Source organism: Oncorhynchus mykiss, chromosome 2, assembly GCF_057628025.1.
Source record: "Oncorhynchus mykiss isolate SJ-2025 chromosome 2, ASM5762802v1, whole genome shotgun sequence".
NCBI lineage: Eukaryota > Metazoa > Chordata > Actinopteri > Salmoniformes > Salmonidae > Oncorhynchus > Oncorhynchus mykiss.
The window spans coordinates 91,976,367-92,003,866 of NC_143023.1; the positions used below are offsets into that span (position 1 = coordinate 91,976,367).

A 27,500-nucleotide genomic window follows, 5' to 3' on the forward strand; every position below is an offset into this window, starting at 1 on the left:
CATAGCAGCACCCACTCGTGGCACGCGCTCCAGCAGGTATATCTCACTGGTGGGGTGACAAATTCCCCTTTGTTCGCCTTTCCTTCCAGTTCTCTGCTGCCAATGACTGGAACGAACTGCAAAAATCTCTGAAGCTGGAGACTCATATCTCCCTCACTAGCTTTAAGCACCAGCTGTCAGAGCAGCTCACAGATCACTGCACCTGTACATAGCCCATCTGTAAATAGCCCATCCAACTACCTCATCCCCATACAGTATTTATTTATTTATCTTGCTCCTTTGCACCCCAGTATCTCTACTTGCACATTCATCTTCTGCACATCTCCATTCCAGTGTTTAATTGCTATATTGTAATCACTTCGCCACCATGGCCTATTTATTGCCTTAACTCCCTTATCTTAACTAATTTGCACTCACTTTTTGTTTTCTTTTGTTCTACTGTATTATTAACTATGTTTTGTTTATTCCATGTGTAACTGTGTTGTTGTATGTGTCAAATTGCTATTCTTTATCTTGGCCAGGTCGCAGTTGCAAATGAGAACTTGTTCTCAACTAGCCTACCTGGTTAAATAAAGGTGAAATAAAATAAAATGTGTTACCTATATGTTAAAATATCTGTATGTTACCTTTATGTGTTACCTATGTGTTACCTGTATGTTACAATACCTGTATGTGTTATCTATATGTTGCCTGTATGTGTTACCTATGTGTTACCTCTAAAAAAAAAAACGTGTTACCTATATGTTAAAATATCTGTATGTTACCTGTATGTGTTACCTATGTGTTAACTGTATGTGTTACCTGTATGTTAAAATACCTGTATGTGTTACCTATGTGTTACCTGTATGTGTTACCTGTATGTTAAAATACCTGTATGTGTTACCTGTATGTGTTACCTATGTGTTAACTGTATGTGTTACCTGTATGTTAAAATACCTGTATGTGTTACCTGTATGTGTTACCTATGTGTTAACTGTATGTGTTACCTGTATGTTAAAATACCTGTATGTGTTACCTATGTGTTACCTGTATGTGTTACCTGTATATTAAAATACCTGTATGTGTTACCTATGTGTTACCTGTATGTGTTACCTGTATGTTAAAATACCTGTATGTGTTACCTATGTGTTACCTGTATGTGTTACCTGTATGTTAAAATACCTGTATGTGTTACCTATGTGTTACCTGTATGTGTTACCTGTATATTAAAATACCTGTATGTGTTACCTGTATGTGTTACCTGTATGTGTTACCTATGTGTTAACTGTATGTGTTACCTGTATGTTAAAATACCTGTATGTGTTACCTATATGTGTTACCTGTATGTTAAAATACCTGTATGTGTTATCTATATGTTACCTGTATGTGTTACCTGTATGTTAAAATACCTGTATGTGTTACCTATGTGTTACCTGTATGTTTTACCTGTATGTTAAAATACCTGTATGTGTTACCTATGTGTTACCTGTATGTTTTACCTGTATGTTAAAATACCTGTATGTGTTACCTATGTGTTACCTGTATGTGTTACCTGTATGTTAAAATACCTGTATGTGTTACCTATGTGTTACATGTATGTTAAAATACCTGTATGTGTTATCTATATGTTAAAATACCTGTATGTGTTACCTGTATGTTAAAATACCTGTATGTGTTACCTATGTGTTACCTGTATGTGTTACCTATGTGTTACCTGTATGTGTTACCTATGTGTTACCTGTATGTGTTACCTGTATGTTAAAATACCTGTATGTGTTATCTATATGTTACCTGTATGTGTTACCTGTATGTTACCTGTATGTTAAAATACCTGTATGTGTTACCTCTATGTTAAAATACCTGTATGTGTTACCTATGTGTTAACTGTATGTGTTACCTATATGTTAAAATACCTGTATGTGTTACCTATATGTTACCTGTATGTGTTACCTGTATGTTAAAATACCTGTATGTGTTACCTATGTGTTAACTGTATGTGTTACCTGTATGTTAAAATACCTGTATGTGTTATCTATATGTTACCTGTATGTTAAAATACCTGTATGTGTTATCTATATGTTACCTGTATGTTAAAATACCTGTATGTGTTATCTATATGTTACCTGTATGTGTTACCTGTATGTTCAAATACCTGTATGTGTTACCTGTATGTGTTACCTGTATGTGTTACCTGTATGTTAAAATACCTGTATGTGTTACCTATATGTTACCTGTATGTGTTACCTGTATGTTACCTGTGTCGTGTCTTTACTATCATTAACTGAAGACTTTTAGTTTTCATCAAAGATTCTCTGTAATTAGTATTACGCGATCAACCTGATTAATCATGTAACTGTAATTAACTAGGAAGTCGGGGCACCAAGGAAAAATATTCAGATTACAAAGTTATCATTTCCTAAAATAACTTTTCTGATATTTTATATCTGATCAAATAGTAATCTGATTAATGAATTATTTATTTTACCTCACGTTAGTCTCATTCCAAACGTCGTAAATTGTTGGTTATCTGTACGAACCCAGTCTTCACTATGAGTCATCCATACATCAATTGTCTTAAATCATTTATTTATTACTAACTAAGTAATTCACAGAAATGCATAAACAAACAAACAAAGTCAATGTGGTTACAAGAAATGATAGGAGAATGTGCCCTAGTGGGCTAAACCGGCATGGCGGCTTGTTAGACAAAAGGGAAGTGGGGGTCGACTAAGAAGTCACTACAGAGTTAATAATTATAATAAATGAAATGTTAATCCTTTGCACATGAACGCTCACTCATTCGGGAACAATTGCAATCAATATATATATTTACACTCAGTGTGTCGTCTTGATCGCTGGTGAAAAGTTTGTTTCTTTTGTAGAATTGTCCGTCTCTCTCTCTCTCTCTCTCTCTCTCTCTCTCTCTCTCTCTCTCTCTCTCTCTCTCTCTCTCTGTTTTGGTTAGAGTGGATTGTTCAGAGTGACATTCATTGATTCGTTATAGATTGGATATTTTGGCAGTTGTCGTTCTTCGCATTCAAAGATACCGAATTCCTAGCTGCAGACTAGTAATTCATATCAAAGACTTGTTCTTATTCTGTCGGTATCGATAGTCTAAGAGTTTAACCACGTGGTTAAAAGATTCAGCAATGGTCTACAGCCTTTGTCCCCTCGTAATGGAGGAAAACATGGTCTAGTTGAGAATTTCTCAAAGGTTTTATTCGGAATTGCAGAAAAGGGGCTGTCCCAGGATGCCTGACCCTCCTTCATTAAACAGTCCAAAATCACATTGTAAAATTGTGTAAACAGTATCATACTCACTCATTCATCTTATACAACAATTAGATGTAAAACCTCATATCTGAGGCTATTATATAAACAGCGTTATGGTAATGTGGCTGCACCGTCACCCATGAGCTTCCCGAGTTGTAACAAACGGACCAGTTTGTAGCTGGATTCTTCACCGATATTTTATACCTTCTCCGGAACGTAAACGTTGTTCGGACCTCAAGTTCTGTGAGGTGAAAGAAATTCCTTTGTTCTCTATGAAACTTCACTCTATCTCTTATACTGTGTGGCCATGAGGCAGGGTCTTCTCCTCAGGAATTTACGACCTCTCTCTGATCACAGCAGTCTGGTTGAAGGAGGCAGGGGGAGGCAGGAAGAGGGGGATGTGGCTTGCTGTACCCAAAGAGGGCAACGTCATGACACCTGTATATGTTACCTATATGTTGCCTGTATGTGTTACCTATATGTTACCTGTATGTTACAATACCTGTATGTGTTACCTGTATGTTACCTGTATGTGTTACCTATATGTTACAATACCTGTATGTGTTACCTATATGTTACCTATATGTTACCTGTATATGTTACCTATATGTTACCTGTATGTGTTACCTATGTGTTACCTGTATGTTACAATACCTGTATGTGTTACCTGTATGTTACCTGTATGTGTTACCTATATGTTACAATACCTGTATGTGTTACCTGTATGTTACAATACCTGTATGTGTTACCTATATGTTACAATACCTGTATGTGTTACCTGTATTTTACAATACCTGTATGTGTTACCTATATGTTACCTATATGTTACCTGTATGTGTTACCCATATGTTACCTGTATATGTTACCTATATGTTACCTGTATGTGTTACCTATGTGTTACCTGTATGTTACAATACCTGTATGTGTTACCTGTATGTTACCTGTATGTGTTACCTATATGTTACAATACCTGTATATGTTACCTGTATGTTACAATACCTGTATATGTTACCTGTACGTGTTACCTGTATGTGTTACCTGTATTTATTCTTATGTTCATCATGCCTTGTAGTCTGATCTCAAGGTCCTCATCATGTATGGATGTCATTATTCATCATATATAGTATGTATGGGAAGCTTGACAAAAACATTGGTCCAAACATTAATGTCCTGCTGTTGTCGTGGTAGTGGCTAAGCCAGGCTCCTGAGTGTTTAGGTGTTAGATGGAAGAAAAGACAGATTGAAAAGCATAGCTATAATCAGTGTCACTTTTTCATATAATCGCCCTGGTCTGCTTGCTTGGCTTTGGTGCTCTCACATTCATGCTGAACATCCTAAAGAAAATACTGTACAGCAAATTACAGTTTTTCCCCATCCATCTTTTGAGGCATCTCTCTCTCTCTCTCTCTCTCTCTCTCTCTCTCTCTCTCTCTCTCTCTCTCTCTCTCTCTCACTGTGTGTGTAGGACTTCCTGGGCCAGGCGTTCTGTACCCTGGGGGAGGTGGTAGGCTCCATGGGAAGCCGCATGGAGAAACCTCTCATGTAAGTAATGTACCATTCTTTCTCTCTCACACACACACAAACACACACATCCCTGTTCCCTGTCGTCGCTATTTTGTCCTATTTTGTCCTGTTTTGTCCTCATTATTAAAAGCCAGGCCCAAGAGGCAACATAAATTAGATGGTTTAAAGGGCTGTATTTTTTTTTTTGCAATTTTGCATAGTTGGTATTCCATTTATGTATATTCTACGGTGGGGCCAATCTCAGTCAATTTAGGAAAAAGATTGAAATTCAATGCATTAATCCTCCTACATTACCACCTTCAGAACTCTTGGCTGTTGGCTAAGCAAGGTTACCGCAAATTATTGTTGAGCAATACAAGAACCTTGTTCATGCCTATTTAATGAAACTCAGTTCATGTTTGTATTGAGCACAAAACCAGGCATCCCCACTGAGTTTAGAACATAAGAAATCCGTTAGCAGATGACAACTTCACTTTATAATGCAGAAACATTTTTTTAATCCAATGTATGAGATTCCAGCAATGTTGTTACTACCAGCTGCTGCTTTCACACAACAGGATAAGGCGGGGGGACCGTGAGTGGGGTGACCCTCACCCAACTGTGTGTGTGTGTGTGGGAGATTATGTACGTATGAAAATGTGTTGTTGCAGCTGAATGGGTCAGCAGAAGAATGACACACAAGACGATGATGATGTAGGAATGAGCTGCTGTCATCAAGTTACATAATCATCTCAGGATGCACTTTTTCTGTGTGTGTGTGTGTGTGTGTGTGTGTGTGTGTGTGTGTGTGTGTGTGTGTGTGTGTGTGTGTGTGTGTGTGTGTGTGTGTGTGTGTGTGTGTGTGTGTGTGTGTGTGTGTGTGTGTGTGTGTGTGTGTGTGTGTGTTTTGAATGCAGTCAGCCCACTGTATCTAAAAGAGGCCCCTTTATTTACATAGAAAAAGCCGAGTCAAAAGTGTGGTCACTAGATTGGATAGATAATATTGTAGTAGATATAAGATAGTACATATAAGATAGTACACCATACGTACTAAACACTGTTGTCTTTAGACAGATGATATCAGGATATCAAGACAGACGTCTTTCATGAACTTATTCTACCGTTACACATGACCGGTATCCCTCTTTTACACTATCCTGTGATACCCACCAGAACCGTACTGTGATGGTCCAGATTTTCTTTTCACTTTGTCGGTTCTAGTGCCGACAAAACCGTTTTAATGGTAGATAGGTGAGACAGAAGTATGGGTCAGGTCATGTTGCTGGTATCAAAGTCCGATTCTCATGTCGTCCCTTTTCTAGACTATAGATAATATATATATTTTTATGTTGTATTGTCACATACACCAGATAGGTGTACTGGAATGTGTTGTTTTATAGGGTAAGCCATAGCAATACAGCACCCTGGAGCAAATGTGTGTTAAGTGCTTTGCTCAAGGGCACAGACAGATTTTTCACCTTGTCGACTCAGGTATTTGAACCGGCAACATTTCGTTTAATGGCCCAACGCTCTAACCGTTCAGCTACCTGCTGCCCTAATGAACCACATCAGAACCACATCAAGTGTGTAAAGAATCTAATTGAAGGACTTGTATGAACTGCACAGTTTATTCAATGTTATTCCTTTTCTACTGAATCCCTTCCATCTCTTTCATATTCTCCCTCTGTCTTCCTCCTCTCTCTCAATTCAATTCAATTCAAGGGGCTTTATTGGCATGGGAAACGTGTTAACATTGCCAAAGCAAGTGAGGTAGATATTATACAAAAGTGAAATAAACAATAAAAATTAACAGTAAACATTACACATACAGAAGTTTCAAAACAATAAAGACATTACAAATGTCATATTATATATATATATATATATACAGTGTTGTAACAATGTACAAATAGTTAAAGTACACAAGGGAAAATAAATAAGCATAAATATGGGTTGTATTTACAATGGTGTTTGTTCTTCACTGGTTGCCCTTTTCTTGTGGAAACAGGTCACAAATCTTGCTGCTGTGATGGCACACTGTGGAACTTCACCCAGTAGATATGGGAGTTTATCAAAATTGGATTTTCTCTCTCTCTCTCTCTCTCTCTCTCTCTCTCTCTCTCTCTCTCTCTCTCTCTCTCTCTCTCTCTCTCTCTCTCTCTCTCTCTCTCTCTTTCGTTCACTATCCCTCTCTCTTGTTCTTTCTCTCTCACACTATCTCTCTCTTGTTCGCTCTCGCGCTCTTGCTCCCTTTCTCTCTCATTCACTATCTCTCTCGTGCTCTCGCTCCCAATCTCTCTCTCTCTCTCTCTCTCTCTCTCTCTCTCATTCTCTTGCTCTCTCGCTCTCTCATTCTCTTGCTCTCTCTCCCTCTCTCTCTCCCTCCCCCTCTCTCTCTCTTCCTCCCTCTCATTCTGTTTCATCTCTCTATCACGCTCAGTCTCTCGTTCACTATTTCACTGACTTTCTCTCCTCCTCTCACACTCAGTCTCTCTCCATCCCCCTTTCTCTTGCCCCCCCCCCCCCCTCAATGCCAAGGTTTTGTGCTCACTGCTCACCCAGTCAGTTCATTTCAGAGAGTGCCTCTCACTCCCTGTGCCTCTGAGAGCCCCTCAAGTCTCAGACACCAGACGGATTTCAAAGACTCACTTAAATTTTACATCGATTTTCCTCCATGCATGTTTTTGCATAATCCCGGCAACATTACCTAGCTCTCCTTAGCCAAAAAAACAACATTGCTCTCTCCAGTCTGAACCAAGCCTTTGGCTTCTAACAGTAATTTAATTAGTCTGTTTTCTGACTTGAAGTTTGTTCTGTATGTCGGCATTCTGTACAAAACACTAAGCCTAGGCCTCATGGAAGCTATTGACGATTCACGCATGCCATGGATGTGGACGGACAGCGAGCCATGAATAAATAATCAAATGTACAGTAACATAGATAGAAGAATGATTCCAGTCCCTTTTTTGTGTGTTGTAACAGTGGGATTCCAGGGAAGAAGTGTGGAACTATCATAGTGAGAGCAGAGGAGCTGAGCAATTGCAGGGTGAGTTATTTTTGTGTGTTTAAAAAAAAAACTCACTTGCAGTATGAAGCTGTTGTTTAGCCCCTTGAATGAACAGGCATCATCAAAATGGACAACTTTAGCCTTTTAAACAGTGAATGTTTAGTCATACATACAGTATCCACATACTCCAACAAACAAACACACGCACACACTCACATACGCGAACACACATGCACAAACATTATTTTAAGTGTAAGCACAGAAATCACACGTTGCCTGTTTCCCAACGAGTAGTCCTCTATGTACTACAGTGACCTTAAACCCAACACCTACAGTTTCTTTGGAAGGTATTCAGACCCCTTGACTTTTTCCACTACATTATCCATAATGACAAAGTGAAAACAGAAATACGTTATTTACATAAGTATTCAGACCCTTTGCTGTATGACTGGAAATTGAGCTCAGATGCATCCTGTTTCCATTGATCATCATTGAGATGTTTCTACAAATTGATTGGAGGCGACCTGTGGTAAATTCAATTGCTTGGACATGATTTGGAAAGACACACCCTGTCTATATAAGGTCCCACACTTGACAGTTGTGGTAGCAATTCTATAGGAAAAGAGATTGCAGGCTCTTTCAAACTACACTTTTATTATATGACTTGCAAAAATGGAGAATCAACCATCCACTCAACACCGCATAGTTGAAAGCTCAATAAATGGTGTCAGTTCTAGGTTTATACATGGCAGTCAGCAGATAGTGTGTAAAAGGCAATTAGTTGTCTGTGCAGATTTAAGATAGCACGAGGTTGATAGCCAGATGGCTCAACCGTCTAGCTGCATTCACAACAGCAAACACTATATTATCCATGTGACTTTCTGTAGACACTAAATCCACGGGATGTTGTTTGGGTGCTGCGGTCACACCAAAATGGACCTTAGCTATATGCCCAATCTTGCCTGATACAAAGGCAAGTTTGTATCAGGTTAGAAAAGACACAAGCATATAACGAGATATTTCTTTATACAGTAAAACACAGGATAGCATGACAAATGATGTAATTTCCCACAACATTTCCTCCCTTTTGAGGCTAAGTCTCAACCTAATAGAAAATGACACAAGTATTTTCATTAAGCTGTTGCGACTCTAGGGGCAGTTTTTTCATTTTTGGAAAAAATACGTTCCCTTTTTAAACGGGATATTTTGTCAGGACAAGATGCTAGAATATGCATATAATTGACAGCTGTGGATAGAAAACACTCTAATGTTTCCAAAACTGTAAAGCTATTGTCTGTGAGTATAACAGAACTGATGTTGCAGGCGAAAGCCTGACAAAAATCCAATTTGGAAGTGCCCCATATTTTGAAAGCGTCAGATGATTACAACGGTCCCGTTCACGGGATGGGGTGTCACTATTAAACAAGCATTAACATGAGGAAAAAGATGGAACAGGACACACTTTCTTACACATAGTATATTACAATTGTAAATGACCTCTGTTGTCATTGAGTTTCAATCCTTCACATAGTGCAATTCATTCTCAGAAGGGAGAAAGGAACATATGAATTTAACATCAATACATACTATATCACCACACAAAAGGCAATTGCTTTGTTGAGACTGTCCATATTGCCACAGGGTCACCATGACGGTAGGCCCTTAACTCTACCGGGGGAGCATTATTCACATAACCCTCGCCGTGAGCATGTCCAATGGACATGTTGCACCATTAACTCAATGTTTTTTACCTTGGTGTTATGGATTATCATCATCTTCATCAGACATGTAATCAGACATAGGAAATCAATTAGATAAATAGGGTTCTGAGGCGTCTCCTTCAGGGGTCAGTAATGGCATGGCAAGAATAGCCTCAATGTCTTTGCTGCACAATTTCTTTACACAAGTTTTAATAATACAAAAAATAACTAAGTCATAAATCAACCAGTGAAATATTGCAGCTCCCATAACACCAAATAATGACTGAACCTATCCAAACGGATTCCAATCGTTGTCTGGTTGGTGTTCTTTTGCGAAATCACCGCAAGCTTTTCAGATGTTCCACTACATTAGTAAAGTTACCCTCACCCTGGGGTATGAATGTACAGCAATGGTCATCTATCATTTGACACACTCTTATGCAAACATTCTGTCCCTGTATGTACTTAGCCTCTGGTTACAAATATATTTTGCACAATTAATCATTCTATCTAACTCATAACACATTATTCACTACTGCTAGTCCACTTACACAGTTATAAACATACTAAAACATGCTCAAGTCAATTGTACTGTATCATCCAGAAATTCATATGTATTGATGTGCTTTAACATTGGAACTTCCCTACTATCAATGTTATACAACCCAAATTTAGAATGACAGTCTTCAATGCTCCACGTTGAGTTTATCACTCAAATTCAAGACCCTCAACTTAGCACACACAAACACAGGTAGAATGCATATTTACAAACAGGGAACCATATATAGACAGTTTGTACTACTTATTACCAGTATTAACCTTTCTCATTATGGCCCCTGTTTATCCCTGTCTTACACTGTCGTGAGTGGCATGTTAATGACAGATCGGTATCTCAATGCAGTCTTAATGACCTGATACCCCCAAACAAACAATTACGGGCAAGGTTGACCCCACCCCTTCCTGGCACTCATCCTTCTTGCGTGTCTTCATGTTCTTCTTCAGATAGTGTTTCAGTTTATCCTTCAAATGGCACATGTTCAAAGTGGATGGCCCTTTATAATGCCTCTCACCTGAGCCGCCATTTTCCTTTACAGTCCCCCAACAGCATGAAAGAAGTTGATGTCACACTCCCGAGAGAAAAACATGAGAGAAAAGGCAGTTGATAGCTTCGACTGGATGCTGTGTACAGGTTGCTGGCTAAGACTCAGGTCTCACGGTAGGAGTGGTGAAGGAAAAGGTCATAGTGAACACCGTTTCTTCAGCCGGTTAGGGGGGTTGAGGCTCACACTGTTCTTGACTATCAATTTATACCTTCCATGCATCTAGACACCATCTGTGGTCACCTTCGCCATAACCTCAAAAAATGACAGACCAAAACAACAGTTGAAGGCATTTTTCATTCAGAAAAATATTTATCATATAGCAAATTATTACCTTCCCAATTTTCTTAATACAACATTCCTAAAACAAATGTCAAATAGCATAACAACACACTTGTTGAAACCATTTTGAAAATGTGCTTATACTCCCTTATCATACTGACAACCTCCCCGCAGAGTTTTCCCTTAGGGAGGAATCCCAACCGTATAGCAGACCCAACCTGGTGAGATTTGTATCAAAACAAGACAAAAAGAAACAGACAACATAACAACAGCAATACACAATTAATTCATATTAAACTAGAGGTGGGGAAAAGGTTTCCTTCTTTCATAGGCAGACATGTGAAGAAATACATTTGCATATTTACCAAAAGCCCCAAGGGACTAGTAACTAAAAACTACAATGCTGCCTGTTAAATAAAAAATTACCAAATTAGAATTACAAATCAAATTAGAATTACAAATCAAATTAGAATAACAAATCAATAAAATCAAATTAGAATAACAAATCAAATTAGAATTACAACTCTTGATAACTCATAAGGTAATGGGAAAATAGACTAGAGACAGGTGTCCCTCATTCAGGGCAGCACATTTTTTACTTATCTATTGTTTTACTTAACACATATTTTTCTTAAAACTTCTTAAAGCATTGTTAGTTACGGGCTTGTAGGTAAGTATTTCACTCTATGGTCTACACTTGCGGTCTCACCCAAACTGACCGTAGCTATACGCCCCCGGATACGGGATTGCTCGTCGCTAGAGGTTAAGGGCTTGTAGGTAAGTATTTCACTCTATGGTCTACAGCTATACGCCCAGTCTTATGACTAAGTCCCAGAAAGGCAAGTTTGTATAAAGTTAGAAAAAAACTCTAGCATATAACAAGAGACGATTCTTTAAACAGTAAAACACGGGATAGCATGACTAATTATGTAATTTTCTGCGACACTGCATGTCAGAGCAAAAACCAAGTCATGAGGTCGAAGAGCTCCGAGATAGGATTGTGTCGAGGCACAGATCTGGGGAAGCGTACCAAAAAATGTCTGCAGCATTGAAGATCCCCAAAACACAGTGGCCTCCATCATTCTTAAATGGAAGAAGTTTGGATGGTCACTCTGACAGAGCTCTAGAGTTCCTCAGTGGAGATGGGACAACCTTCCAGAAGGACAACCATCTCTGCAGCGACACACCAATCAGGCCTTTATGGTAGAGTGGCCAGACGGAAGCCACTCCTCAGTAAAAGGCACATGACAGCCCGCTTGAAGTTTGCCAAAAGGCACCTAAAGACTCTCAGACCACGAGAAACAAGATTCTCTGGTCTGATGAAACCAAGATTGAACTCAAGATTGAAAAGACGATCAGTATTTACCTGGCTAAAAGAGAAGGAATATAATAGGTATTGTTTACAGGAAACTTATTCAACAATCTTAAGTGAAGTTTTGTGGAAAAAGGACTGGTGGGGGCAAAATATATTTCTCCCATGGTTGAAGAAATTCAAAAGGGATGATGGTATTAATTAACAGTCATTTTGATCCAAATGTGCAAATTGTCCAAACAGATCATCAAGGTAGATGGATTATTTTAAATATGTTATTGGACAATAAACAGATATGGCTTATTAACCTATACGGTCCAAACAATGATGATCCAAGCTTCTTTGAAAATATATATGAGAATTTATCAACTCTACAATCAACACTAGACTCTATTATTATGGTGGGAGATTTTAAATACTTAAATACCTCTATGGACCGTAAAGAAAATCACACTACAAACTATCATCCTCAGGCACTTTTGGAATTCATCAACGTCATGGATATATTGGAATTAGTGGATATACGGAGGCTTAAATACCCTGACCTAGCGAGATATACATGGCGGAGGCTTAATCAAGCTAGTCATCTTGATTACTTTCTTATGTCATTCTCTCTGGCACCAAAAGTTTAAAAAGTGTTGTTAGGGGACAGAATGCAGTCGGATTATCACATAATTGGCATATATATTACTCTTACAGAATTTCCACATGGGCGAGGATATTGGAAATTTAATCAAAGCCTCTAGATGATAAATTGTTTAGAACTAGGACAGAAGAATTTATAACTGACTTTTCAGACATATCATAGGTACAACATATCCCCTTATTGTGTGGGACACTTTTAAATGTGCCTTTTATTTATTTATTTCACCTTTATTTAACCAGGTAGGCAAGTTGAGAACAAGTTCTAATTTACAACTGCGACCTGGCCAAGATAAAGCAAAGCAGTTTGACACATACAACAACACAGAGTTACACATGGAGTAAACAAACATACAGTAGAAAAATAAGTCTATATACGATGTGAGCAAATGAGGTAGGGTAAGGGAGGTAAGGCAATAAATAGGCCATGTGGCAAAGTAATTAAAATATAGCAATAAACACTGTAATGGTAGATGGTAGAGGAATGTGCAAGTAGAGATACTGGGGTGCAAAAGAGCAAGATAAATAAATAAATACATGATGGGGATGAGGTAGTTGGATAGGCTATTTACAGATGGGCTATGTACAGGTGCAGTGATCTGTGAGCAGCTCTGACAGCTGGTGCTTAAAGCTAGTGAGGGAGATATGAGTCTCCAGCTTCAGAGATTTTTGCAGTTCGCTCCAGTCATTGGCAGCATAGAACTGAAAGGAAAGGCGACCAAAGTAAGAATTGGCTTTGGGGGTGACCAGTGAGATATACCTGCTGGAGCGCATGCTACAAGTGGGTGCTGCTATGGTGACCAGTGAGCTGAGATAAGGCGGGGCTTTACCTAGCAGAGACGTGTAGATATTATTAATACCCTCCGGATATCTGCATACCATGAAACAGTAGCATACCATGAAACAGTAGCATACCTTGACACAGTAGCATACCTTGACACAGTAGCATACCTTGACACAGTAGCATACCTTGACACAGTAGCATACCATGAAACAATAACTTACCTTATAACAGTAGCATACCATGAAACAATAACTTACCTTGGTTGGTTTGGCGGGGGAGAGTATGAAGCGAGAGCCAGCCAACGAGAGCGTACAGGTCGCAGTGGTGGGTAGTATATGGGGCTTTGGTGACAAAATGGATGGCACTGTGATAGACTGCATCCAGTTTGTTGAGTAGAGTGTTGGAGGCTATTTTGTAAATGACATCGCCAAAGTCGAGGATCGGTAGGATGATCAGTTTTACTAGGGTATGTTTTTAGCATGAGTGAAGGATGCTTTGTTGCGAAATAGGAAGCCGATTCTAGATTTAATTTGGGATTGGAGATGCTTAATGTGAGTATGGAAGGAGAGTTTACAGTCGAACCAGACACCTAGGTATATGTAGTTGTCCACATATTCTATGTCAGAACCGTCCAGAGTAGTGATGCTGGACGGGCTGGCAGGTGCGGGCAGCGATCGGTTGAAGAGCATGCATTTAGTTTTACTTAAGAGCAGTTGGAGGCCACGGAAGGACAGTTGTATGGCATTGAAGCTCATCTGGAGGTTAGTTAACACAGTGTCCAAAGAAGGGCCAGAGGTATAGAGAATGGTGTCATCTGCGTAGAGGTGGATCAGAGAATCACCAGCAGCAAGAGCGACATCATTGATGTATACAGAGAAGAGTCGGCACGAGAATTGAACCCTGTGGCACCCCATAGAGACTGCCAGAGGTCCGGACAACAGGCCCTCTGATTTGACACACTGAACTCTATCAGATAAGTAGTTGGTGAACCAGGCGAGGCAATCATTTGAGAAACCAAGGCTGTTGAGTCTGCAGATAAGAATGTGGTGATTGACAGAGTCGAAAGCCTTGGCCAGGTCGATGAATACGGCTGCACAGTAATGTCTCTTATCGATGGCGGTTATGATATCGTTTAGGACCTTGAGCTTGGCTGAGGTGCACCCATGACCTGCTCTGAAACCAGATTGCATAGCGGAGAAGGCACGGTGGGATTTGAAATGGTCAGTAATCTGTTTGTTAACTTGGCTTTCAAAGACCTTAGAAAGGCAGGGTAAGATATAGGTCTGTAACAGTTTGGGTATAGAGTGTCTCCCCTTTGAAGAGGGGGATGACCGTGGCAGCCTTCCAGTCTTTGGGGCTCTCAGACAATACGAAAGAGAGGTTGAACAGGCTAGTAATAGAGGTTGCAACAATTTCGGCAGATCATTTTAGAAAGAGGTGGTCCAGATTGTCGAGCCCAGCTGATTTGTAGGTGTCCAGATTTTGCAGCTCTTTCAGAACATCAGCTATCTGGATTTGGGTGAAGGAGAAATGGGGAGGCTTGGGCGAGTTGCTGTGGGGGGTGCAGGGCTGTTGATCAGGGTAGGGGTTGCCATGTGGAAAGCATGGCCAGTCTTAGAAAAATGCTTATTGAAATTCTCAATTATTGTGGATTTACTGGTGGTGACAGTGTTTCCTAGCCTCAGTGCAGTGGGCAGAGGGGAGGAGGTGCTCTTATTCTCCATGGACATTACAGTGTCCCAGAACTTTTTTGAGTTTGTGCTACAGGATGAGAATTTCTGCTTGAAAAAGCTAGCCCTGGCTTTCCTAACTGCCTGTGTATATTGGTTCCTAACTTCCCTGAAAAGTTGCATATCACGGGGGCTATTCAATGCTAATGCAGAACGCCACAGGATTGTTTTGTGCTGGTCAAGGGCAGTCAGGTCTGGAGTGAACCAAGGCCTATATCTGTTCCTGGTTCTACATTTTTTGAAAGGGACATGCTTATTTAAGATGGTGAGGAAGGCACTTTTAAAGAAAAACCAGGCATCCTCTGCTGACGGGATGAGGTCAATATCCTTCCAGGATACCCGGGCCAGGTCGATTGACCGCAGACCCATTACGGATGCAGGCAAGGAGGCAGTGATCGCTGAGATCTTGGTTGAAAACAGCAGAGGTGTATTTAGAGGGCAAGTTGGTTAGGATGATATCTATGAGGGTGCCCGTGTTTACGGATTTGGGGTTGTACCTGGTGGGTTCATTGATAATTTGTGCGAGATTGAGGGTATCAAACTTAGATTGTAGAATGGTTAAACATGTCCAAGTTTAGGTCACCTAGCAGCACGAGCTCTGAAGATATATGGGGGGCAATCAATTCACATATGGTGGCCAGGGCACAGCTGGGGGCAGGGGATGGTGTGGTGGTTCATTTATTTACTATCAAATGAGGGGAGACAAACTTATCACACAAGTCAGAGTTATACTTAAACTAAATATGTAATGATGAGAGCTTTGCAATAGCAATGACTTGTCAACTATTTACCATTTCTAATGATCCGTTGAGAGTGGCGAGACAAAAGTATTTTATAGCCAAGATACACCCCTTTCAACCTACATGACGAACAACTGATACATAGAATGTGTCACAAGGTTAAGACTCCAAACGGGAACCATCTCTCAGTAGAACACACACACACAATAGTTAACAGAATACTCTGTTCTGTCGAATAAAACAACCATTTGATGCAATAAAAGCATTATAACATAGTCTTGCAGTTTTTCCCTTGACAGTGGTCTATAGCAAGCGGTAGCAATGAGAGACTTGTTTCTGGAAAGGTGGATTTTTAAAAGTAGAAGCTCGAATTGTTTGGGTACAGGCCTGGATAGTAAGACAGTATTCTGCAGGCTATCTCTGCCGTAGATTGCAACACCGCCCCCTTTGGCAGTTCTATCTTGTCGGAAAGATTTTGTAGTTAGGGATGGAAATGTCAGGGTTTTTGGTGGTCTTCCTAAAACAGGATTCAGACACGGCTAGGACATCCGGGTTGGCAGAGTGTGCTAAAGCAGTGAATAAAACAAACTTAGGGAGGAGGCTTCTAATGTTAACATGCATGAAACCAAGGCTTTTACGGTTACAAAAGTCAGCAAATGAGAGTACCTTGGAGTAGGAGTGGAGCTAGGCACTGCAGGGCCTGGATTAACCTCTACATCCCCAGAGGAACAGAGGAAGTAGGAAGTAGGATAAGGGTACGGCTAAAGGCTAACAGAACTGGTCGTCTAGTACGTTCAGAACAGAGAGTAAAAAGAGCAGCTTTCTGGGCGCGATAGTATAGGTTCAAGGCATAATGTACAGACAAAGGTTTGGTAGCATCTGCGTACATTGGAGGTTAACCTAGGCATTGAGTAATGATGAGAGAGATATTGTCGTTAGAAGCGTTTAAACCAGGTGATGTCACCACATATGTGGGAGGTGGAACAAAATGGTTGGTTAAGGCATATTGAGCAGGGCTAGAGGCTCTACAGTGAAATAAGACAATAATCACTAACCAGGACAGTAATGGACAAGGCATATTGATATTAGGGAGAGGCATGCGTAGCCAGGTGATCATAGGAGTCCAGTGAGTGGTTGGGTTGGCTGGAGACACGTCGATTCAGACAGCTAGCAGGCTGAGGCTAGCAAGCTAGCAGAATGGCCTTAGAAGGACGTCGCGACAGAGGAAAGTTTGTTTTAGCCTCCGCGTTTGGTGACGTCGATAGACCAGTCTTGATGGATTAGTAGGGTTCAGAGTAGCAGAGGGGTCCAAGTCCAATTGGAAAAATAGGTATAGTGGCCCAAGAAATTGGCCGATGGATCTATTCAGCTAACAGTCCAATATGCTCTAGACAGCTAGCGTGCCGCGGCTAGCAGCTAGCGGGCCGTGGCTAGCAGGCTAGCAGATGGGCATTCAGAGGACGTTGCGGGGTAGGGGCCAGTTGAGTACCCCCTCGAGCAGGTTACGTCGGTAGTCCAGTCGTGAAGGATCGGCGGGGTTCCGTGCCCCGTACCGGCAGTAGAAGGGGTCCGGGCATTGTAGCCCAGGAGTGGCTGATGGGCCTCTTCAGCTAGCTGGGAGAATGGGCCTAGCACGGGCTAGCTCCAGGCTAATTGGTGCTTGCTTCGGGACAGAGGTTAGCCAGGAGTAGTCACTCGGGTTGCAGCTAGCTAGCTGCGATGATCCGGTGAAAAGGTTCAGAGCTTGCGGTAGGAATCCGGGGATATGGAGAGAAAATAGGTCCAGTATGCTCTGGTTTGAGTCGTGTTGTACAAACTGGCGAGAGCTTTCCGAGCTAAACGTTATCTGATGACCGCTATCAGTGGTTAGCTGACTACTAGCTAGTAGCTAGTGAGCTGGCTAGCTTCTGTTGGGGGATTCCGGTTCTGAGGTAAATAAAAGAACAGATCCACACCACATTGGGTGAGGCGGGTTACAGGAGAGTATTTTGAAGTTGAGGTTTAGAAAAATACGAAACAAATATATGCGAAGAAAAATATATAAAAAGATATATACATGGAACATGACAAGATGAAGGACAAAGACGTCTGACTGCTAAGCCATCTTGGATTAAGAGGCCATGCAATTTAGAGGCCATGCAATTCAGTACTCATCTATAAAACAATAGCAATTTAGATCAAAAGAGTCCATATTAACAAAGGAAATTGAAGGACTAACAGTACAGTTAGATAGCAATAAAAACTGTACCCTAAAGGCACAGAATAGGTTAGAGGAAAAACAAAAAGAAATGGAGGAACTTATTCAAGAAAGATCCAGTGTAATATATTATAAAAAATAAAGCGAACTGGATGGAATATGGGGGAAATTCACCAAATTATTTTTCAATCTTCAATATAGAAATGCTACCAAATTTTTTTATTGAAACTTGTTACAAATGATGGAGTCACGCATGATTCACCGAATTATGTTGTGAAAGGGGAAGTAAAGTACTTTAAGAATATGTTTTCATTTCAGTCTCCTCCATCTCCACTAACTGAAACTAATTGTATTGATTTTTTTTCTTAATAATAATGTAACATTAATATCTGTACAGACAGACTCAGGTCAAGGCCAAATTACAGAGGAGGAACTTCTTGATGCAATTAATGGCATACCAGTGGAAGTATACCAATTTTGGGGGGATTTTCCCAGAGGACCGTTATTAGAATGTTTTAACCACTCCTATATAAATGGTAGATTATTGGACACGCAACAAGAAGGTCTGATATCATTATTACTGAAACAGGACCCAAGTGGTATATATAAATTGGAGGCGTCTAACACTTCAGTGCTGTGATGCAAAAATCCTAGCTAAATGCTTGGTGCATAGAATGAAAAAAGTATTGTCAGATATTATTCATCCTAATCAAACTAATCAGTTTTTTTTATATGGACGATACATTGGAGATAATATAAGACAAGTACTGGAAACAATAGAATTCTTTGAAATAACAGGGACACCAGGCCTGGTTTTCATAGCTGATTTTGATAAGGCCTTTGATAAAGTTCGACTGGAGTTTATAAATTCCTAGAATATTTCAAATTTGGCGAATCTCTTATAAAATGTGTTAAAGTTATGTATAGTAACCCTAGGTGTAAAATAGTAAATAATGTCTACATCTCAAAAAGTTTAAAACTGTCTAGAGGAGTAAAACAAGGTTGTCCACTATCGGCATATCTAATTATTATTGCCATTGAATTTGTTAGCTGTTAAAATTAGATCCAACAATAATATTAAGGGATTAGAAATCCGTGGTTTAAAAACAAAGGTGTCATTGATTCATGTTTTCTTTTAAGACCACAATTAGAATTCCTCCACGGCATCATAGATGATCTAGAAACCAAATTATGATAAGTGATATTATGATTATGATATTACGTATAAGATCACAAAAAAATGAAAAATGTACATTACTGTGTAGTTTACCAATAAAATGGTCTGACGGGGATGTGGACATACTCGGTATACAAATCCCAAAAGATAGAAATGATCTCACTTCAATACATTTTATAGAAAGTTAGCAAAAATAGATAAGATCTTGCTACCATGGAAAGGAAAATACCTGTCTATTTGTGGAATAATCACCCTGATTAACTCTTTAGTCATATCACAGTTTACCTATTTGCTTATGGTTTAGCCTACACCTGGTGACCTGCTTTTTAAATTTAATGAACAAAAGATATTCAATTTTATTTGGAATGGCAAGCCAGAAAAATTAAAAGGGCCTATTTATATAACGAATATGAATTCGGGGGGCAGAAATGATTAAATATTAAAGCATTAGACCTCTCACTAAAGGCATCAGTCATACTAAAGTTATACTTCAATCCAAACGGGTTCTCTAGTAAATTCGTAGGAATGTTTCACCCCATTTTCAAGAATGGCCTTTTTCCCTTTATTCAGATTACACCTGCTCACTTTCGGTTGTTTGAAACGGGAATAATCTACAAAATATCATTCTTTTTTAAACAAGCCTTAGGAAGTTGGTTGCAATTTCAGTTTAATCCACCTGAAAAGACAGAACAAATAATTCAACAGATATTGTGGTTAAACTCAAATATACTAATTGATTTTAAAAAATGATGAACTGTTTAAAAAAGGTATAATTTTAGTGAATGATATCATAAATAGGACCGGTGGAGTTATGTCACACATGCAGCTAACACAGACATATGGAAATATCTGCTCTACCCAAAATTACAACCAATTAATTGCAGTATTACCACAAAAATGGAAGAGGCAAGTAGAAGGGGAAAAAAGTAAGGAACTTGTCTGACGGTCCTGCATTAAAGAACATAAATGGTTAAAGAAAAGTGTGATAAATAAAAACATACCAATTTCATTTAAGGACCAAAAAATTGACACCTGTGCCATATAAATTGCTGAATAATTGGGAAGAGATTTTCGATGTCCCCATTCCATGGCACATGGTTTATGAATTGGCTCGCAAAACAACGCCGGATTCAAAACTTTGAATTTTCAATATAAATTACTCTACAAAATTCTTGCAACCAATAGAATGTTATATATATGGGGGATACAGTCTTCCCAGCTCTGCAGATTTTGCTGTGAGGAGGCAGAGTTATTAGATCATTTATTTTGGTGCTGTCCATAAGTAGCTCATTTTTGGTCACAGGTCCAGGAATGGCTGAAGAATTGCAACATTTGCCTAGAACTAACGCTGCAGATAGCAATACTGGGTGATTTGAAAAGCCATAGTCAATCAATCAATAATATAATAATGATTTGATCAAAAAAATGTATCTTTGATTTACAATCTGTAGAAGCTATGAGAATAGAAAGGTTCAGTACTTTTGTGAAGCATCACAGCACAGTTGAAAAATATATGGCAATTAGAAATCCAAAATGGATGGTGTTAAGAGATGGGAGGGGTTGAATGGAGCTGAAGGGTGGGACTAATAACAAGATAACCAATGTAAAACATACAGGGTCTGTAAAATGTATATAGGTTCAGATATTTTGTGAAATAGCACAGTTACAAATAGAAATCAAACTGGATGGACATCAGAAATAGAGGAAGGACTAAAAACAAACTAAATAGAACTATTGTAAAATAGATTGTGTCTGTAAAATGTGTATAGTATGTATAAACAGAAGGTAGAAGCCTAAGTGTTATTGTTTGCGGGGAATAATAAAGGTATATTCTAAAAAAACGTATGTATATCTATATAGGTATGTATGTATGTATGTTTATGTATTCATATGTATGGGTATGTACGTGTATGTATATGGGTATATACATGTATATTTACAAAAAAAAGATATGGGGGATTGGAAACGATGCAGGCAATTACATTGATGGAAGCAACAATCTTTCTGCAATATTAAGCTGATCCACCTCTTTAAAAAAAAGATTGAACTCTTTGACCTGAATACCAAGCGTCTGTAGGAAACCTGGCACCATCCCTACAGTGATGCATGGTGGTTGGGGAGACTAGTTAGGATCGAGGGAAAGATGAGCAGAGCAAAACACAGAGATCCTTGATGAAAACCTGCTCCAGAGTGCTCAGAACCTCAGACTGGGGCGAAGGTTCACTTTCCAACAGGACAACAACCTTTCCAACAGGACACAGCTAAGACAACGCAGGAATGGCTTCGGGTCAAGTCTCTGACTGTCCTTGAGTGGGCCAGCCAGAGCCCGGACTTGAACCCAATCGAACATCTCTGGAGAGACCTGAAAATAGCTGTGCAGCAACGCTCCCCATCCAACCTGACAGAGCTTGAGAGGATCTGCAGAGAAGAATGGGAGAAACTCCCCAAATACAGGTGTGCCAAGCTTGTAGCGTCATATCCAAGAAGGCTCGATGCTGTTGTCATTGCCGAAGGTGCTTCTTCAAAGTACTGAGTAAAGGGTCCTAATACTTATGTAAATGTGATATTTCTGATTTTTATTTGTAATAAATTAGCAAAATGTCTAAACCTGTTTATGCTTTGTCATTATGGAGTATTGTGTGTAGATTGATGAGGAACTTAAATAATTTAATACATTTTTGAATTAAGGATGTAAGGTAACAAAATGTGGAAAAAGTCAAGGGGTCTGAATACTTTCTGAAGGCACTGTACATTGACCTCGTCAAGAAGTTCGGATCTCTTGAAATAAGGGCTAAGGTGTTAGGGTGACAGTCACTGGACCCAGATTCGAGTTCCGGTCAGGGCTAACCCCTGAATTCGCTACAATACTGAGGCCCCCAGCCAATCAAAATTGGTCCCTGTCTGTGGTGTTGATTGTCTGGCTGTTCCATTCATCTGTAACCTGGTCTCTCTAGGAGTCAGTGATGCTGCAGTTCTGTGGGAACAAGTTGGACAAGAAAGACTTCTTTGGGAAGTCTGATCCTTTTCTGGTCTTCTACCGCAGTAATGAGGACGGATCGTAAGTTGTCAACCGTTGATCCAGTTTTCCATTTTGTACAAAACATCTTTCAAAATCTAATAAAAAATGGATTAATTTGCAACCATTAACGTTTGTAAAGTGTTGTTCAAAATATTTTAGTTTTTTTTACTCTAAGACAAAACCCACCCAGATACTGTACTATATTTGGTGTTTGCCCATACACAGTGGGAAAAAGGCCTGTAGACAATGAACAAATACTGTACACTCTCCAAACAGCAATAGTATATGGTTACGGTGTGCGGTAAATACTAATGTCCATGTCCTATACACCCCAGCTGAGACAGACACAGAGCGTATAGGTGGTGAGGGATGAGTGGACGTGAAAGAGAGGATGAGAGGAGATAAAGAGAATGAAAGGAGAGGAAAAGAAAAAGAATGGGTCGTTGAGACTGAGTTGAGCACACGTTGTATGAGATGTCCTTGTCCAGCAGATGTTTTAATGAAAGCAGACTCCCTTTGTTTTGCGTTTAGCGCATATGGCTTTTGTGCAGCTGGGTATTAACTGAAGCAGTTTAAATGGCCAGCTCCAGGGCACAACAGCAGTATGCTGCCTGCCCATCCTGAACACCTGGTCACACTGTGTGCTGTTTAAGAGCAGTTGTTGTTGTTGTTTTGTTTAGATTTTTAAAGACAAAAATATGACAAACTTAATACTAATTAAGAAAACAAATGTAAACAAACATAGCAAAGTTTGAGTTGGAAAACTGAGTCTTGAAAGGGTTCCAATACTGTAACGTGTGTGTGTGTGTGTCTGTGTGTGTGTGTGTGTGTGTGTGTGTGTGTGTGTGTGTGTGTGTGTGTGTGTGTGTGTGTGTGTGTGTGTGTGTGTGTGTGTGTGTGTGTGTGTGTGTGTGTGTGTGTGTGTGTGTGTGTGTGTGTGTGTGTGTTTCTAGGTTTACTATCTGCCATAAGACAGAGGTTGTAAAGAACACTCTGGACCCAGTGTGGCAGGCCTTCAAGATCCCTGTCAAGGCCCTGTGCAACGGCGATTATGATAGGTAACTGATACCAGAGATGCAGGTAACTGATACCAGAGATGCAGGTAACTGATACCAGAGATACAGGTAACTGATACCAGAGATGCAGGTAACTGATACCAGAGATGCTTGTAACTGATACCAGAGATGCAGGTAACTGATACCAGAGATTCAGGTAACTGATACCAGAGATTCAGGTAACTGATACCAGAGATACAGGTAACTGATACCAGAGATGCAGGTAACTGATACCAGAGATGCAGGTAACTGATACCAGAGATGCAGGTAACTGATACCAGAGATACAGGTAACTGATACCCGAGATGCAGGTAACTGATACCAGAGATGCAGCTAACTGATACCAGAGATGCAGGTAACTGATACCAGAGATACAGGTAACTGATACCAGAGATACAGGTAACTGGTATCAAAGATGCAGGTAACTGATACCAGAGATGCAGGTAACTGATACCAGAGATGCAGGTAACTGATACCAGAGATACAGGTAACTGATACCAGAGATACAGGTAACTGGTATCAAAGATGCAGGTAACTGATACCAGAGATGCAGGTAACTGATACCAGAGATGCAGGTAACTGATACCAGAGATACAGGTAACTGATACCAGAGATGCAGGTAACTGGTAACAGAGATACAGTTAACTGATACCAGAGATGCAGGTAACTGATACGAGAGATACAGGTAACTGATACCAGAGATGCAGGTAACTGATACCAGAGATACAGGTAACTGATACCAGAGATGCAGGTAACTGATACCAGAGATGCAGGTAACTGGTAACATAGATACAGGTAACTGGTACCAGAGATGCAGGTAACTGATACCAGAGATACAGGTAACTGGTATCAGAGATGCAGGTAACTGATACCAGAGATGCAGGTAACTGATACCAGAGATGCAGGTAACTGATACCAGAGATGCAGGTAACTGATACCAGAGATGCAGGTAACTGGTACCAGAGATACAGGTAACTGGTACCAGAGATACAGGTAACTGGTACCAGAGATGCAGGTAACTGGTACCAGAGATACAGGTAACTGGTACCAGAGATACAGGTAACTGATACCAGAGATGCAGGTAACTGGTACCAGAGATGCAGGTAACTGGTACCAGAGATGCAGGTAACTGGTATCAGAGATACAGGTAACTGGTACCAGAGATGCAGGTAACTGATACCAGAGATGCAGGTAACTGGTACCAGAGATGCAGGTACTGTAACTGATACCAGAGATACAGGTAACTGATACCAGAGATGCAGGTAACTGGTACCAGAGATGCAGGTAACTGGTACCATAGATGCAGGTAACTGATACCAGAGATGCATGTAACTGGTACCAGAGATGCAGGTAACTGGTACCAGAGATGCAGGTACTGTAACTGATACCAGAGATGCAGGTAACTGATACCAGAGATGCAGGTAACTGGTACCAGAGATACAGGTAACTGATACCAGAGATGCAGGTAACTGATACCAGAGATGCAGGTACTGTAAATGACAGATGCATAGATTCAGTACTTTGAAATAAAACTGAGATTGGCCTCTCCTCGACATTAAAATGTATACACTCCAGTTATAAAATATTTATATAAATCAAATGTATTACTATAATAAATGCAATCCACTCTATAGGAATGACCAGAGCTAGCTAGGCCTCTTGGGTGTGATGTCTGCCTATATCACTAAGCAACAGAAACAAACCCCAACCCACAAATAACTAGGTATCAGTATTCCTCTGTACTTTGTAGTTGACCACAGACCATTTCTAGAACCACTTTAGGATTCAGGTACAAAGCAGTGGCTGCTGCTACGATCTTTATTTTTTTGTGACCCGTGACTCCTGCAATCTTTAGCATATTGAATCCCAATGGCAGACATAACTTCCTGAGAGCAGTCCTCTTAGAGCCAGACCATCTTCTTACACAGATGAGCGCTTCTCATTTAAACAGAGATTCTCAATCAGCACACTAATTGTTTTTTTTCTAATGGAATTTCTCTCTGTCTCTCTCTGTCTCTCTCTCTCTGTCTCTCTGTCTGTCTGTCTGTCTGTCTCTCTCTCTCTCTCTCTCTCTCTCTCTGTCTTTCTCTCTCTGTCTATCTCTCTCTCTCTCTCTCTCTCTCTCTCTCTCTCGCTCTCTCTCTCTCTGTCTCTCAGGAGCATAAAGGTGGAGGTGTATGATTGGGACAGAGATGGAGGGTAGGTACTGTCTCAGACACACATATACACACATGTACACACACACGTGTACACACACACATGTACACACACACACACACACACGCCACTTTTTTATCACATGATAATGTGAGACAACACACTATATAGGCATCCACAAAAATACAGACATTGATGAAATGGCATTGAATTAAATAGACAAAATATATTGTATCTCTATGAGAAGCAATAACTCTCCACTGTGATGGATGAGGAGGTTGGGAGGATGAGGAGGTTGGGAGGGAGGATGAGGAGGTTGGGAGGATGAGGAGGTTGGGAGGATGAGGAGGTTGGGAGGATGAGGTCACAGCTGGTAGGTACCAAATCCGTTCAGGGGTGTCTGACACTGAGTACTGTTGCATGCACACAATAATATGATTCTTGTGGATAGTCAGATGAATATAATAGTTTGTTTCAAACTTTTGCCTGCTTTACAAGAAGAACAGTGTTGCCACATGCGCAGATCAAATACAACGCTTGAATGCCCATTTCGCTGTTTACATGTAATTCCAAAGATTGCTCAGAAAACCAGGTGTTTTAATCGGCGTATCCTTACTTCGATTATGACCTTACGCCGATTAAGATAAGCAGAGTAAGGTGTCTACATGACTAATGCCATACTCAGCCTACTGCCATAATCAGTTTAATATCGATTTATTAGTGTGTATGTAACTGTACTCAATGTGTGTGTTTGCTCACCCAGGCATGACTTCATTGGGGAGTTCAGCACCAGATACAGGGAGATGTCAAGAGGCCAGTCACAGTTCCACACCTATGAGGTAAAAAACACACACACAAACACGCACACAACCTTGTCTCAGCTGTTTACCCAAACAATGAACCTTCCAGGGTATTGCACTAATTGTCTAAGCAATAACCTTTGCTCTCCTGCATCCATCTGCTTTCATGGCCTAGTCAGCCTATTAGATTGAGGAATAGAATTCAGTTAGACAGGCTTTGTTTTCAACTTACGATCAACGAGACGAATTGAACCAAGCCCTGTTCTCCTTCTCTGCAGGTGGTAAATCAGAAGAAGAGAGACAAGAAGAAGAAGAGATACCTCAACTCAGGAACAGTGAGTTAATACCCTCTTCTACTCCACTTACCTTTCAACCCTAGCAATCCCTTAATGGGATTCTATCAATGTGATTCTGCACTTACGTATCTGTGCCTGTTCATAGCCCAAAGGAGTCACTGTTGAAAGACTAGTCTAGTCCTGCACTCTGTGTGCTGTTGCCAACTTTTCTATGGTTGTTGTACCATGTTGAAATAGGTGTACTCTATTGTGTACTCTATGGTGTATTCTATTGTGTACTCTGTGTATTGTTGAAATAGGTGTACTCTATGGTGTACTCTATTGTGTACTCTATGTACTGTTGAACTAGGTGTGCTCTATTGTGTACTCTGTGTATTGTTGAAATAGCTGTACTCTATGGTGTACTCTATGGTGTACTCTATGGTGTACTCTATGTATTGTTTAAATAGCTGTACTCTATGGTGTACTCTATTGTGTACTCTATTGTGTACTCTGTGTATTGTTGAAATAGCTGTACTCTATGGTGTACTCTATGGTGTACTCTATGGTGTACTCTATGTATTGTTTAAATAGCTGTACTCTATGGTGTACTCTATTGTGTACTCTATTGTGTACTCTGTGTATTGTTGAAATAGCTGTACTCTATGGTGTACTCTATGGTGTACTCTATGTATTGTTGAAATAGGTGTACTCTATTGTGTACTCTATTGTGTACTCTGTGTATTGTTGAAATAGCTGTACTCTATG

General features: G+C 40.1%; 1 protein-coding gene across 1 annotated transcript in view; it reads left to right on the plus strand.

Moving 5' to 3' along the window:
- LOC110502371 (copine-8) overlaps positions 1-27,500 on the plus strand; it is an 86,381-nt gene that overhangs the window by 43,473 nt on the left and 15,408 nt on the right. Inside the window, exons 6-12 of the mRNA XM_036959047.2 lie at positions 4,718-4,794; positions 7,738-7,801; positions 22,381-22,484; positions 23,399-23,503; positions 25,658-25,699; positions 26,421-26,496; positions 26,736-26,792. Of these exons, the coding sequence (XP_036814942.1) occupies positions 4,718-4,794; positions 7,738-7,801; positions 22,381-22,484; positions 23,399-23,503; positions 25,658-25,699; positions 26,421-26,496; positions 26,736-26,792 (525 nt within the window). The remainder of the gene's footprint in view (positions 1-4,717; positions 4,795-7,737; positions 7,802-22,380; positions 22,485-23,398; positions 23,504-25,657; positions 25,700-26,420; positions 26,497-26,735; positions 26,793-27,500) is intronic.